Source organism: Oryzias latipes, chromosome 14, assembly GCF_053564925.1.
Source record: "Oryzias latipes strain Hd-rR chromosome 14, Olatipes_Hd-rR_3.1".
NCBI classification, from domain to species: Eukaryota; Metazoa; Chordata; class Actinopteri; order Beloniformes; family Adrianichthyidae; genus Oryzias; species Oryzias latipes.
The window spans coordinates 25,758,828-25,775,272 of record NC_136250.1 but is presented as its reverse complement, the minus strand read 5'-3'; the positions used below and the strand labels follow the sequence as shown (position 1 = coordinate 25,775,272).

The following is a 16,445-nucleotide window of genomic DNA, read 5'->3' as shown; positions in this document are numbered from 1 at the left end:
GGAAAAAAAGAAAAAACAAAACTCACTGAGAAAAGCAAAAACTGTTTTATTACATGAATTCATGCATAAAGTCAGTTCCGTTCATCCAGTGTTGACCGTTGAATGAAGGCTCAGTGCTTCTTTGATTCTCTGTGATATTAACTCAAAGGTTAAAAGATTAAAAGAATAAGAAAACAGCACACAATCACAATTGCTAAAATAAATCCTTAAAATATTGAACTCCAGTTAATGACTCCAACATGCAGTAAAATCATAAAACATCTGACTTTAGAAAGGATCGTGTAAAAAGTCCTGAGATCATACAGACATGATCAGAAATCACCCAAAACAAAAACTGAAGGAAAATTATCCAAAATAAAAGTCATCATGTTAGTTATTATTCATCTTTAGAAAGAGAATCATCAGCATAATCAACAACTTGACACACGTCTGTGATTGGTGGGGACAAAAGGGGGAGGGGCTAAAGCAGGCATTTCAGAGCAAACAGTTGAAAATGTAAATATTGGCTTAAGAGCAGAAGACGTCGCAGGTGGGAGGAGCTGCAGGTTGGTCAGAGGAGGGGGGGTTTCAGGAGGGGGGCTGAGGAAGTGCAGCTTCATCGTCTCTGAAACAGCACAGAGAAGATGTTTGGGATTTTACAGTTGGAAAACGTCACATCCTCACATACAAATGCAGTGTCCAGGTCTGGAAGAACTCAGGTTTACCCCGTCCACACTCACTAAACGTCTACAGACAGGATGAAGCTGCTCAGAGGCTGAGGATCAACACAAACTCACCTGTTTTTTCACTGCTTGGTAATCGGAGTAAAAAAAGCTTTGCTGACAGAACGACCACCACTGTTCATCTGAGTGTAAACATGAAGACTAACTCTACCCTCAGCGGATCCATGAAATCCACCAGTAAATGTTGGATCTTTAGGTTACTTGTTGACCTCTCATAAACCGCTCAGGTCACTTTAAAGTTGTTGTCATTGTTATCTGCAAAAAATCATTATCAGCCAAAGCTTTCTGCATCCTAATGAGCAACAATCATCACTTATAGTTACACCTGGATTAGAAAATATTCTGTTCCTGCAAAAGTATGACGTAAATAGATCCTGTATCTGATGGTCTCGTTCAGCTTTATTAACCCGTAATTTACAAACCAGGAAAAAACAATAATTAAACTTTTTTTTAAAAGTTTTTCTGGTGTTGTTTTTTAGTTTTTCAGCTTTTTTAACAGGGCTGCATGGTGGCGCAGTAGTTACCACCGGGTCAAATCCTGGCCGGGGCTTTTCTGTGTTAAGACATTCTTCATAGGTTGAGTGGTGACTTTAATCTGTCTCAAGGTGTGAATGTGAGTGTGTGTGATTGTGTGCACCGAGCCTTCACCCCACAAATGGATGGATGGATGGATGGATGGATGGATGGATGGATGGATGGATGGATGGATGGATGGATGGATGGATGGATGGATGGGTTTCATAGAAGCAGAATAAGTAATCAAAAAGTTAAAGAAACAAATAGGTTGGCCCCCACTGTTTAAAATGCCGTGGGGGCGGAGCTCCTCTGTTAGCTTCCTTACCTAGAGGGACAAGGCACATCCTCTTCCTCCTCTGGCCATAAGTTCCTGATCACTGCTTCAGGATCTTCAGCAGTCAGATCTTCTCTGTAGTTGTATGTCACAGAGTCTCGTTTACAGGACTTCAGGTTCTGCCTGAGTTGATTCACATCAAACTTCAGCACCTTTTCAAAATAAAGGTTTTAGTTAGCTTCACTTTTATTTCAACAAGACAAACTGTTTTATTCAGACTTTTACTGTATTCCTGTTAACAGCAGTAGAGACAAAGTTTAAATCTCATGTTGAAAAGCTTTCAATCACTCAGCTGAAAACAGAGACAGGTGGAGAACCAGGACCAGGCAGAACTGCTTTAGGGTTTTATTGGAGGTTTGTTCAAATGTTCTCCATTTTAATTATTGAGCAAAAAGGTCAGTTCCTGTGCTCTAACACCTCATGGTTGAGCTGCTGTCCTTCACAGCTGGCTGTAGAATATTTATACCAACTGGTTTTCATAAATGATTGGAGAATCATGAGAATCAAACCTGAGGTTTCACAGGTTTTTGCAGCATAAGGGTGTGTAATACTTGTTAACAAGTATTACAAGTTCATGTGAATCCTGATGATTCAACATGATTCTGCAACAGTTTGAGGTCAGCTAAGTCCAGCTGTGACAAGGACAGCTGTTCTAGAGGGTTCTAGTCTTCTGTACAGAGAAGAGAAGCTGCAGAGATGAAGCTTTGAAGGAGATGGATGCAGAGCAGCAGGATGTTCAGTTAGAGCTAAGCAGAATGATAGTAATTGTTAGTCTGGAACTGGAATGAGGAAAACTGCAGGCTGAGGGTTCAGAGGCATGGAGATGCAGCTCTGACATTGAAGGTACCGTTTGCCCGACGTGGAAAGCGATGGCAACGTTGTCCCAGACATAATAATAGTCAGGGATCCCCTCAACTGTTAAGTTGTTGTCATTTTGGATGAGCTTGACACTGTCAGAAAGAAAAACGTATTAAAGAAGAATTAACAGAATGTATTTGTTAAACATTATGGTATGGTGTGAAAAAAATGATTCAGTATTTCCCCTCTGTTGCAAAGATGCTTGAAGGCCATTTGTTTAAGAGGACCTGGCTGCAGACAACAGGGTAGCACAGACATCATTAGCCGGAACCAGAAGCCCTTTACTGGAACTGGAAGTTCATGTCACATACCCCCAACCCCACAGTTTGGTTGAATTGTATTTGTTGTTGTTCAAAATGACTAATTTAAAAGGCGACCCTAACAGGTACCCTTTTAATTAAATTTTATACCTTTAACGCAGGACATGTCTCTGTCAAAACCTACATTTCCCTTTGACATATCATGACTCCTCACACCAGGGATGCTCATAACATCTGTTGATCACGGCGAAGAACATGAGGGTAGATATCAGACCATCAAAGACAAATAACCAAAAAAATGAAAATACTTTTTTTTAAATCTGTCAGCACATCATCATCCTCTCGTCAGTACGTAACTTTATTGACATAACAGCTCATCGAACATCCTCTGATCCATACGTCGCTGCATGATGCGCTCTTAAATACACTGAGCTCAAATTCTTTCTGCCATCGGAAATCCACTACAGGTGGAAGACCACTAAGGCCCCCAGGGGTGTGTATTGAGGCCAGGGTCGCCCCGCAGTGCCTTTTCGATTGGGACCCAGACGAAGAGTTGGACGCAGCTGTTCTCCCTTAACGCCTGCTGCTCTTACGATCTGTCTAACCTCGTGAAAATTTTCCTTCTCCTAGCACAAAATTATAGAAATAGCTGTTGAAATGTGTAACCCGGATCAGTGCCCCACTTGCATTACCAGATTTGAAACACCTGAGCGCTCTTATTTTGGTGGGGCCAGTTCCCTATATTAACATCCGGGTCACATAGCCACTTCCTGTCATCCATGCTCTGGCTGTTGCTGATCTGCTGTGGCTGGCTGCATCTCCTATAGCTGTCGGCTATCTAAACTTGAAACAAAACTCTGTAACATCTTACTGGACTAGTTCTTTGAACAACCACACCTTGAACTAACTACTCTTCGGTGAGTTTATGCGATCGGGTCACACACATAGCAGTACATCAGTATTTCAAAGGCTTTCTACCTCACAGAAATGCCATGCTAGTGTGGCTACAACATACAGATTTTTGATCAGTCTTTTTTTTTTCTCTTGAAATTGGAAATATTTCAGTTAATTTCAGTTTTTTGTCCGTTTTAGGACTTTTCAACTTGTTTCCGTTTTGGTCGGCCATTTTGGTTTTGAATTCATTCATTAATATCATTATTGTTTTTTCTCTTGATTTATACTGAATTGATGAATGCTAAAGCTAAATGATTAAAAGTGCACTTTATTTTTGAAACCATTGGAACCCATTGAAACCCATTAATTTATAGGCCTAGAATTTGAAAGGTTCCTACGAATTTTGTTAGGACCTTATTTGATTATTTTTCTTACAATGACATACAGTTGACTACTGTACTTGTAAATAGTATGTGTTGTAAATAATAATGTCTTGTAAATAGTATGTGTTGTAAATAATGTGTCTAATCTATCATTTGTTTGACCTTGTTTAGGTCAGGTTTTTTTTCCCACCCCCACTTCTATCCTTATGGGAAGAACTTTTTGATCTGCACCATATAGGAATGGTGCATGGCGAGCTACCCACGAACTCTCAATGAAAAACTTGATTTACGAACCTAGGAAAAAGGAACTTCGCAAAAGACGCCATACCCAAAGGAAAAAGGAACTTTGAACACCAAAGACTGAAAAATATCCTTGTGGATCCCTGGACACTCCTTTCTCCACTGTCTCAAATTATTGTTTTGTTGTTTTCTTTGTTTAAATACAGTCAATTGATTGCTTTATCCCTGTGTTGCGTCTTCTATCCACACACTCTGGGCTCCATGAGTCGAACAAATCTTCTGTAGGTCAGAGCAAGCTAAGAAAGCGCTACAAGTGGCGAGCTAGCTAGGAGCCTGAGTGTGTGGATATCAATTTTTCTGTTTTCTTTTTTTTTCCAACACCATGGATTTTATAACTCAATCTGGTGTTGACGTTTCTGTTTCTGTCGTAATCTCGGGCACCACAAACGCATCACATGATGAGGTGCTTGATTGGTTGCGTAGTTATGGAAAATTAAATCGCACATTTTATGTTAACGATCCCAACAGTTCTTTTGATAAAAACCTGGTCGCAGAGTTTACAGACACAGCTGCGTTTTCTGCCTTAAAACCATTGCTACCATACACTTACACTTCAGCCACTACTAACCTTGTGTGCCATGTGACCGCGTTAGCCTCAGAGTGCGCCACCACAGTGGACAGCAGCAGTCAACCCCCTGATTACCTAGTCGAATTAAAAAGACTCGCAGACCGGAGCGGCTGCAGTTTTGAAGATGTTCTAAGAACATTGATGACCCAGATCGGCCAGCACCTGGATACAGCAGGTAAAACTCTCAAAAACTACTCCAGAACCACACTCAATACTGAGAACGAAGAGGAAGAGGAAGAGGAAGAGGAAGAAGGTGATGGTGCATCAGCCCGGTCAATGCCAGCATCCTCCCCACCTTTACCCACTTTAAATGCTGGTCTGCAGGGGCCACGCCCTCATCAAAGTAGAACATCACAACACATCTCCTTGTCAACAAATCAATTAAACCCACCAGCAGTCCAGAAGGTTATTGTTGAGCATGTCGTCAAAAACGCAGACCTCACAGCCACTTCGCTGCGTCTTCGCTCCTTGTCTGGAAGAAGTCCAAAACCAGGTAATGAAGTGGACTATGAATCCTGGCGATCTCAAATAAATCTTCTCCTTGCAGATCCTACTCTTTCAGCACTCAGTGTCACTCGGAGAATCATAGAGAGCTTGATGTCACCTGCTGCTGATGTGGTAAAAGGTCTGAACCCAGACGCATTGCCCTCTGTTTTCTTGAGTGTGCTTGACTCAGCCTTTGGAACGGTCCAAGACGGGGAAGAGTTATTTGCCCAGTTCCTGAACACCCTTCAAAACTCTGGTGAAAGGTCTTCCTCATACCTTCAAAGACTGCAACACACCATCTGCTCTGTTGTCAGACAGGGTGGAATTTCAGCAAATGAAGTGGACAAACATCTCCTGAAGCAGTTCTGTCGTGGCTGTTGGGACAATGCTTTAATAACCAAGCTACAACTGGAGCAACGCAAGGACAACCCTCCACCATTCCCTGAGTTGCTGCTCCAACTTCGAACGGAAGAAGACCGACAGACTGCCAAAGAGTCTCTCATGAAGCAACATATTGGCACATCCAAACAGTCACCATACAGTCGCAGAGCACTTGTTCCTGTGACCACAGCACTCATGCAAATGAAGAGCTGAAGGAGATGAAGCTACAAGTAAAGAAACTTCAGCAACAGATGTCACAGCTCCTATCCAGAAAATCCACATCTGACTCCCAACTCACAACGCGTCAACACAAACCCAGCAATCCTGTAACACCACCGCCAACAGGCCAAAGCCATGGTACTGCTTCAACTGTGGTGAAGATGGTCATGTCTCCTCCACCTGCAGTAACCGATCCAATCCAATTCTGGTCCAGCAGAAGAAAAAGTGCCTACGTCAAAAACAAGAGGCATGGGATGTTAAATACAAGCATTTAAACTAAACTCTGCTCCTGTGGTGGGACACTCAGGAGCTGCTCACAACAAAAGTCCCAAGAAGGGGATGCCACACCTGCCAAGAGGTCTTATTGGAGCCAAAAGTACTGGTCAGATTGAAATAAATGGACAACTGTTTAACTGTCTTCTTGATTCTGGATCACAAGTGACCACTGTCCCTCACTCATTCTACAACACTTACCTTTCAGACCTTGAAATTTATCCTATCACTGACCTATTGGAGATTGAAGGAGCAAATGGACAAGCTGTACCATACTTGGGGTACATCGAATTAAATTTGACTTTCCCACCTGACCTTTTTGGTTCTGCCATTAATGTATACTCACTGGCATTGGTTGTACCAGATCACAACCAGTCCCCACAACAGATCCTTGTTGGTACCAACACCCTTGATGTTGCTTACTCAAAGCATGTAAAGAAAGAAGACAAATCTCAGTCAACTGCACCTGGTTATGTTGCTGTCTACAAGATCCTCCAACACCGTTTCAACCACAGTAAAGAAGCCCAGACTGCCTCTGTCACACTAATGTCAGGGCAGCCACACATCATCCAGGCAGGTCAAACCACAGTTCTGGATGGACATCTGGTCAAAGGGTTGCAAGGCGAAAAAACTGTTCTCCTTGAGCATCCCCAGTCTGGCTCTTTACCCGGTGGGCTCATAGTTAAAAGCTGTCTCGTTAACTTGCCACAACACCGGCCATGTCACCTGCCTGTTGTGGTAAGCAATGAGTCCAGCCATACCATCCAACTTCCTGCAGATGTCACAATAGCTGAAGCCAGCAACTATCAGCATGTCATTTCAAAAGAGCAGAGCACTGGACCAATAACAGAACCAACTTCACAATACAACTTCAAAGACTCGCCTATAAGCCCAGAATGGCGACAACGAATAATTAACAAACTCAACAGCATCCCTGAAGTCTTCTCAAGACATGATTTCGACTTTGGAAAAACTGAAAAGGTAAAACACAAGATCAAACTTTCTGATCCAACGCCGTTTAAGCAGAGACCCAGACCAATTCACCCCCAAGATGTGGATAGCGTCAGAAACCATTTACAAGATCTGCTAGGATCCGGAATTATCAGAGAATCCACCTCACCATTTGCATCTCCAATTGTTGTTGTGCGTAAGAAGGATGGAGGTGTTCGCCTTTGTATCGACTACAGAAAACTAAATTCACAAACCATAAAGGATGCATATGCTCTGCCAAAGTTGGAGGACACATTCACTGCCCTCTCTGGGTCCAAATGGTTCACTGTCTTGGATCTAAAGTCTGGGTATTACCAGATAGAGATGGAAGAAGAGGACAAGGAAAAAACAGCTTTCGTGTGCCCCCTCGGGTTCTGGGAATTCAATCGCATGCCCCAAGGTATTACCAACGCCCCAAGCACATTTCAACGCCTGATGGAAAAGTGCATGGGGGAACTGAACCTGAGGGAGGTACTTGTTTTCATTGACGATATTATTGTTTTTGCTCCAACCCTCGAAGAACATGAAGAGAGATTGAGAGTTTTAAACAAACTAAAGGAGTATGGTCTTAAACTCTCAATTGATAAATGCATCTTCTTCCAGACCTCTGTCAAATATTTAGGCCATATAGTTTCCCAAGACGGCGTAAGAACAGACCCAGAAAAAATTTCAGCACTTACCAGCTGGCCAGTACCCAAAACCCTAAAGGAGCTACGTTCTTTCCTTGGTTTCGCTGGTTACTACAGGAGATTCGTGAAAGGTTATTCCTTTATTGTTAAGCCGTTGCATGACCTCACTGCAGGATACCCACCTTCTCAAAAGAAACAGAAACCCCTGATCAAGAAACAAGAATACCACAATCCAAAAGAACCATTTGGGGGTCGTTGGACGGTAGAGTGTCAACAAGCCTTCGACACCATCATCCAGAAGCTCACCTCTGCTCCTGTCCTGGCATTTGCGGACCCCCAAAAGCCCTATCTGCTCCACACAGATGCATGTTCCACCGGCCTGGGTGCAGTCCTTTATCAGGAGCATGAGGGGAAGAACAGAGTGGTGGCCTATGCCAGTAGAGGCCTCACCAAAAGTGAATCCAGATACCCAGCTCACAAGTTGGAATTCCTTGCCCTCAAGTGGGCAGTATCAGAAAAATTCAATGACTACCTGTACGGAGCATCGTTCAAGGTAGTTACAGATAGTAATCCCCTCACTTACTTGCTCACAAGTGCAAAGCTTGATGCCACCAGTTATAGATGGTTGTCTGCTTTGTCCACTTTTGATTTTAAAATTGAGTACAGAGCTGGAAAACAGAACACAGATGCTGATGGACTGTCCCGTCGACCACATGGTGAACCCTCTGAAGATCCTGTCTCCAACAAAGAGCTAGAGCGTATTCAGAGGTTCACCCAACATGTCAACAGTGACCAGTCTAGCATTGATCAAGCCATCACCAGAGCCATATGTGACCGTCATATAATTTTGAGTACTCTACCAGCTCCAGACCAAGCTCTTGTGTTGTCCATTTCCCATAATGCGAACAGTTTGCCCGATGGGTTTACAAATGATGTTCAGTTCACGACCATTGCACTACCCCAGATTTCCACATCTGATCTTGCAGCTAAACAGCGTGCTGACCCTACAATCCAGCATGTCATTGCCCAGCTTGAACACGGACTCACGCCACCACCAGCTGTGAAAGACCAACTCCCTGACCTGCCCTTCCTTCTAAGGGAAGTAAACAAAATGGAGCTCCTTAACACCCTTCTCGTAAGAAGACGACAGATCAGAGGGGACATCACCTACCAGCTGGTGCTACCGGAGGAGTTCAGAGCTGTGGTGTTATACCATCTTCATGACAAGATGGGCCATCTCGGGATTGAAAGGACGCTAGACCTAGTCCGTTCCCGTTTTTACTGGCCCCGGATGACAGCAGCTGTTGTAAATAAGATAAAAACCTGTGAAAGATGTGTCAAGCACAAGTCGCTTATGGAACGAGCTGCACCCCTAGTGAACATCAAAACAACTCATCCACTGGAACTGGTCTGCATGGATTTCCTCTCTCTTGAACCGGATGGAAAGACGAAGGACATCCTTGTCATTACAGACCATTTTACAAAGTATGCTGTCGCCGTGCCCACTCCTAACCAGAAGGCCCGTACTGTTGCCAAGTGTCTGTGGGACAACTTCTTTGTTCACTACGGCATCCCGGAGAAGCTTCACAGTGACCAAGGCACGGATTTTGAAAGCCGAACCATCCGTGAACTCTGCGCAGTGGCAGGAATTCATAAAGTAAGAACAACGCCCTATCACCCAAGAGGCAACCCAGTGGAAAGGTTCAACCGGACACTGTTAGACATGCTCGGAACCTTGTCCACACAAGAGAAACAACACTGGAAAGAATTTAAGCCCCTTGTCCATGCATACAATTGTACCAAAAATGACGTTACAGGATTCTCTCCCTACGAACTGATGTTTGGCCGTCAACCTCGGTTGCCTGTGGACTTGGCTTTTGGCTTGCCCCTGAAGGAGGCCCGATCACCCTCCTACAGGGAGTATGTCCAGGAGCTGAGATCACACCTGGATGAAAATCAACGATTAGCAATTGAGAACGCAGCTAAAATCATGCAACGCAACAAAACCCGCTTTGACCAACATGTTGTGACTGCAGATCTGGACATCGGAGAGAGGGTCCTCGTCAGAAATGTGCGCCAGAGGGGTAAACACAAATTGGCTGACAAGTGGGAGTCAACGGTATACATCGTTGTAAGGAGAGCAGAAAACCTCCCTGTTTACACAGTCCGACCGGAAAACCAGCCCAAACCCCTTCGTACCTTACACAGGGATCTATTACTGCCTTGTGGATTCCTACCCTCACCTCAAGAGAAACTCCCCAAGCAGCGTACCAGAACACCCTCTGTATCTGCACCTACATCTACCATCGAGGAAGACCTTCCGGACGATGATGTGTACATTCAAGTCTCATCTGAACCAGTAAGCTCCACAACTCTAGACACACCTGCCATCCAGCAACCAGATGTCGGGGTTGAGCCACCAGAAACAACCTTACCTGCTGAAAACTTAAAAGCTGTCGAGTCACCCGCTGTCTCAATACCTGCTGTTGCCGCACTGTCACCTGAATCAATTGTACCGACCAACACAGAAGAGGAAGTGACAGAACCCAAAGAAGAACCACTGGCTGTGGAAATTATGAAACCAGAGCCTCAATCAGAACCAATTGACCCTGTTGGGATACCAGATGCCATTACACAGACTGTGGATCCCATACCTCAACTCGAACCCCATGCCGAACCCCCCTCACCATCTGTGTCCGAACCTCTCAGTCCTGAACAGCCAACTCTCAGGCGGACACTACGGACCAGAACCCAACCAGATCGCCTTCAATATGCACATCCTGGGAAACCACTTCTGAAAAGCATCCAAACACTTCTGCAAGGTTTGAGCTCTGCATTTTTATTCTCCCTTCAGGACGACGGGGAAATTTCACAAGACAAACCATGTACAGGGACGTACATGTGAACAAGGGGGGAGCGTGTAACCCGGATCAGTGCCCCACTTGCATTACCAGATTTGAAACACCTGAGCGCTCTTATTTTGGTGGGGCCAGTTCCCTATATTAACATCCGGGTCACATAGCCACTTCCTGTCATCCATGCTCTGGCTGTTGCTGATCTGCTGTGGCTGGCTGCATCTCCTATAGCTGTCGGCTATCTAAACTTGAAACAAAACTCTGTAACATCTTACTGGACTAGTTCTTCGAACAACCACACCTTGAACTAACTACTCTTCGGTGAGTTTATGCGATCGGGTCACACACATAGCAGTACATCAGTATTTCAAAGGCTTTCTACCTCACAGAAATGCCATGCTAGTGTGGCTACAACATACAGATTTTTGATCAGTCTTTTTTTTTTCTCTTGAAATTGGAAATATTTCAGTTAATAATTTTCAGTTTTTTGTCCGTTTTAGGACTTTTCAACTTGTTTCCGTTTTGGTCGGCCATTTTGGTTTTGAATTCATTCATTAATATCATTATTGTTTTTTCTCCTGATTTATACTGAATTGATGAATGCTAAAGCTAAATGATTAAAAGTGCACTTTATTTTTGAAACCATTGGAACCCATTGAAACCCATTAATTTATAGGCCTAGAATTTGAAAGGTTCCTACGAATTTTGTTAGGACCTTATTTGATTATTTTTCTTACAATGACATACAGTTGACTACTGTACTTGTTGTAAATAGTATGTGTTGTAAATAATAATGTCTTGTAAATAGTATGTGTTGTAAATAATGTGTCTAATCTATCATTTGTTTGACCTTGTTTAGGTCAGGTTTTTTTTTTCCACCCCCACTTCTATCCTTATGGGAAGAACTTTTTGATCTGCACCATATAGGAATGGTGCATGGCGAGCTACCCACGAACTCTCAATGAAAAACTTGATTTACGAACCTAGGAAAAAGGAACTTCGCAAAAGACGCCATACCCAAAGGAAAAAGGAACTTTGAACACCAAAGACTGAAAAATATCCTTGTGGATCCCTGGACACTCCTTTCTCCACTGTCTCAAATTATTGTTTTGTTGTTTTCTTTGTTTAAATACAGTCAATTGATTGCTTTATCCCTGTGTTGCGTTTTCTATCCACACACTCTGGCTCCATGAGTCGAACAAATCTTCTGTAGGTCAGAGCAAGCTAAGAAAGCGCTACAAATGTCCTACATTATCAGATAATCTTACCTACTGTAGGGCGACATGTCACGGTTTTAGTTTCTTTACCTTTGTGTTCTGGAAATCTTTTGTTTCTGTCAGAATTTGAGTTCAGTTCCTGTTTTATTTTGTAAGGTTTCCAGTTTTGTTGTTGTGTCGAGTTTAGCTTTTGGTCCCCATCTGCCCTGAGTGTTTCCACCTGTGTCTCGTTTATCTGTATGTATTTAAGTCCTGTCTTTCCCTTCCTCCTGTGCTGCTGCATAGTTTTGATGTTCCCTGTTTCAGTGTCTTTCTAGTGATTCAGGTTTTTGAGTGTTTCAGTCCTGCTCAGCAGTGGTATTTTGGTTTGTTTCATTTAGTTATTAAAGATCCTGTTTCCTGGAACCTCCTGCATCCTCTCTGCACCTGGGTACTTCCTCAACCTTCTATCGTAACACTATATGAATGACCTAATGGTTTGGAAGTTGGGTTGTAAACACAGCAGGGTAGGTTAGACTCACAGGGGGTATGACAGTTTTATGGATTAAAATGTATACGTAGTATGGTGTCGTGTGCAGGTGGAGTGAAAGAAACACGTGCGGTTGTCATTAATGAGCTGTATGGAGATCATCCAGAAGATCTGCTTCAGATCAGTGCCTACACAGTGCTTCTGTCCGTGCAGTGAGCTTTTCAAAAATCGCAACGTCTTTCAAACCCAACGGTGCGAGCGTGGCGCAGAACTTGAATTTATGCTGGAACTGAACTGTTCAGCCAAGGTTTCATTGACACTCTGCCGTGTTGACATCGGTCGGATTGAAAGATGTGAGCGCGGATGTTGAAATGTTCACCGAGCAGAGAGAGGCACTGTGTAGACACGGATCTGCAGCAGAGTTATGATGCAGTGTTAAAAACCTCTTTCAAGAACCAGAAGTTCAGCAGTGAGCTCTCCTAAAAGTCTGGAGCTAAGTTGACAAGTGCAGCATTGCATTAGCTGCATTAAGCATATACGGTAATTAAATTCAACCTAAAGTCACAAAAATGTCAAAAAACAGCACAGTAACCACAAGATGAAAGAGGTAGCATAGATTTATGGGCGGTCCTCCAAAACTGAAAAATATGATGTAATTCAGGTGTGTGCAAGTGTAGTGCACACTGTAAACCCAAACAGCTGTATTGGCTCATAACTATTAAGTTTACACAACTTAAATGTAATTTGGCTACGTTCACACTGCAGCGCTTAATGCTCAATTCCGATGTTTTGAAAAAATTCGTTTTTTTTTTTTTTTTTCCAAGCCGTTCACATTTTCAGTTAAATACAAACTTTTGTGATCTCCTGTGTGAATGTGAAATGACCCAGAATTGACCCGCATGCGCAGAATAGTACTCAACGGTGAACGACGTCACTGTTTGCGGAAATAGCTAACGGTAGCAATGGATGTCCACAACAGTGTTGTCAACAGCGGAGCTCTTTTTGCATTATTACATTTATTTTCACAATGGATTTAGCACAATTACAATCTTCTCATTTTAAGAAGGCATTTGAGCCAGGACCTTCTGTACCCACTGTTGTGGAATGGGTATGTGTACTGGTATGTGCTTTCTAATGAAAACCTGCTGCTCAGGAGATGCAAACGACACAGGCTTTTTAAATTGAGCTAAAAATGGCACAATCCAAGTTAAAAGATAATGGGGAACACTTTGAAAATCTATTAAAAAATATATAGCTGGAGTGCAACTTTAAGTATAATCCCAAAGTAAATACATGATTTTTCTTTTTTTTACGTTCTTTTTTTTTTTACCTCAAATGTGTCCAGTTTGAAGTATGATTGTTTGCTAAAAGAATTTAGATTGCTGTTTACTGTCTTTCATTCTAAACCAAATCTCTTCTCAATACAGGTCCCAAAGCAAAGCAGCTGTAACATGGAAGCAATAAACTTTACAGTCATTTGAGAAAACATTGCTGTAGAGTTTATCAATTTAAGAATATTTCTGTATTTCTGGCCTCAATTACAAAAGGGGTTTATTCAGTCATGCCTTTGGTTTGTCTGAAGATTAATAACCCCTCTTGTTAAAGTAAAATATGTCGAACACAAGAGGCCCTGAGCTCTCATCTGTCTGCCCAGCTGTTGGACAGGACAAGTTAAAAAAAAAAAAGAATATTTCTGTTTTTTCCAGAGTGGGAGATGAATAGAAAATACATTTGAAGTTAATTTCAAAAACTTGTGAACTTCTAAAGAGCCTTTGACTTTTATAAGTTAGAGATGAGAAGAAATTAGCTTTGAGATGACTTTAAGAGCCTTGCAATGAACTGGTGACCTATCAAGGATGTACTGCGCTTTTACCAAAAAGTGGTTGGGATAGGCTCCAGCAACCACATGATCCTGAAAGGTCTTAGAAATGGATGGATAATTTTTAAGAACAGTTTTGAGCTGAAAATATAATTGACAGTAAGACTATTTCTTTTTGTCTTGTCTTCAGATCCAAAACTTATGAGATTACAGTAGATTTTATATTTAATATTTGGGGGAAAAAACAGAAAAAAAGGGAGACATAGGCTCTAAAATGTTCTTCTTTGGCCTGATAGGTTTTATTTATACACAAAATCTCTGTATTTGCTGCTGTTCCTCAGGCTCACCTGTGCGTCCCACACATGGCCTCTGACCTCCAGATGAATCTGCCGTCTTTGAAGAAGCAGACGGCGTTCTGGTCTTCAGCCAACAAAGGATAATGGGAGAAGTCCTCTGGACCATTTGGACTGTGGACCAACACTGAGTACATAATTTCCTGTTTGTACAGGACCGTCTCAAAGACCCGCATGACCGGCTGACCACCAGCACAGAACTGAGGAAGAAGATAGAGAAGTTCTCATTAGTCTGAATAAGAGGCCCACTGAACAGACAGTGTGTTGTAGGAACAAAATACAATGATGATGTGATGTTTGGTACTCCAGCTGTGGTACTGGATTCTCTGAAACACTGGTTCTGTTATTGGAGGCTGTACACACCTCTAAGGTAGGATGGGGGTTGGATTGCTTTTAGTGGGAGGTGTGCTGGTGTCACAAAAACAGGCAGACAGCTGGATCCAAATAAAGCAGGTTTATTAGCTCAGCTAAAAGTACACAAAGCTAAATGAGGGTTAGGCAGGCAGGAGTCGATAACAGCCAATAAGTTCATCAGAGGAGAAACAGGGTAGTCAGGATCCAGGGATCCAGAGTCAGGGTCAGAAGACAGAAGATCAGGTCGAAATGTAACACTCGGTAATGAATGCAGAGGGACACAAACAACACTTCGCACTGAGCTTGACTCAGTACAGATCTTAAGTATGCTGTGGTTGACTGAGTGAATGAGAGTCAGGTAGTGTGTGCTGGGCATGGGAGATGTGGTGAGGTTAGAACTCTGGAGATCCCGCTGAAGATCAGAGGGGGAGACAGAGTTCTGATTTCTGACAGCTGGTTTCTCAGACTCCCGCAGATATTCTGCCTGCTGCATCAGTGTGTGAAGTGATCTGCTGACTCTTTCAGCAGTTCTGATGTTTTTTAATTGCATGTGCGTTGTACTCAGTGTGAAACCTGAGCCTTTTTTTGAAGAACTGATATTCTGGTGAAGATAAATGATGATCATCTTTTAGTTTTAGAGAAAATAAGTAATTTCCCACGACACACCTGGCACACTGGTTGAAAAACACTATATAGTCGTTGATACAAACCCGTTGAAGACCTTCAGGAAACCTTTGACCTCTGTCATAGAAACCAGGCTTACATTACAAAGTATTGAGGTGAACTGTTATTATTATTTCCTGGATTTTTTTTTTGTTATTCTGTTTTTCACAGTTGAAGAATTTCCATGATGAACATTACAGACTTCTCATCTTAAAGGACAATTTTTAGGACATTTTTTTTAAATTTGTATTATAGATCATTCTAGAAGATTTGGGGGTCAGAGCTTTACCTGCTGACTGTAGGCCTGTAACACCTCATCCAGGAGAAAGCTGAAGCGGAAGTTGCCCAACCGGGATTTTGATGAAAAGGCCGGGGAGGTCGCAAATCTCGGCAGGTCGATCTTCCCGTTCATATTAGGGTACGTCTCCTCCATGAGCTGCTTCTCAGCATCTTTCACATCCTCCTTTCTCACATGCAGGCTCCACCAAAGCATGGATTCACCATATGGATTCCTAAAGCCTTCATCCTGCCGGATTCCTTCCAAGCCCACACGTGTTGTGTCATGTTTCAGAAAACTGACCTGGAACTTTGGTTGAGGATATGCTGGGATGTTGTCTCTGTAGATGTACGAGTTAGAAAGACGACATCCTCCAGCAGCCTCCTTCAACTCAGGCAGCTTTAAATGCCTTTTTTCTACATAATTCTCGGGGTATTTTCTCCTGTTTGTTCGCCGCTGCATGTTCAGGTGAATGAAGATGAACCAGAATCAAGTCCTGACTGAGGGTTGATGTGTTGCTTTGGAAAGACGAGCGTCTGATTCTGGCGACGTGGAGCCGTCCTGCAGCAGACAGAGAAAATGCAGGTCATGTTAGTGACTGTAGGATCTGTGCACACAGACTGGA

General features: G+C 42.9%; 1 protein-coding gene across 3 annotated transcripts; it reads right to left on the bottom strand.

The window, feature by feature from the left end:
- Positions 1-22: 22 nt before the first annotated feature.
- Positions 23-16,282, bottom strand: LOC105356488 (uncharacterized). Of its 3 annotated transcripts, none has more exons than XR_013647362.1 (5): positions 15,833-16,282; positions 14,521-14,726; positions 2,420-2,522; positions 1,371-1,724; positions 23-604 (listed from the first exon to the last, which is right to left on the bottom strand). XR_013647362.1 is itself a non-coding variant. In XM_023962470.2 (5 exons), the coding sequence occupies exons 1-5, from the start codon at positions 16,280-16,282 to the stop codon at positions 1,313-1,315; spliced, it is 972 nt and encodes a 323-aa protein (XP_023818238.1). In that variant the 3' UTR covers positions 23-1,312. The 3 variants fall into 3 exon arrangements, 2 of the variants coding, with proteins under 2 accessions (XP_023818238.1, XP_023818240.1); XM_023962470.2 differs by having other exon boundaries at positions 23-1,364; positions 1,564-1,724; XM_023962472.2 differs by having other exon boundaries at positions 1,564-1,724.
- Between the last annotated feature and the right edge of the window lie 163 nt (positions 16,283-16,445).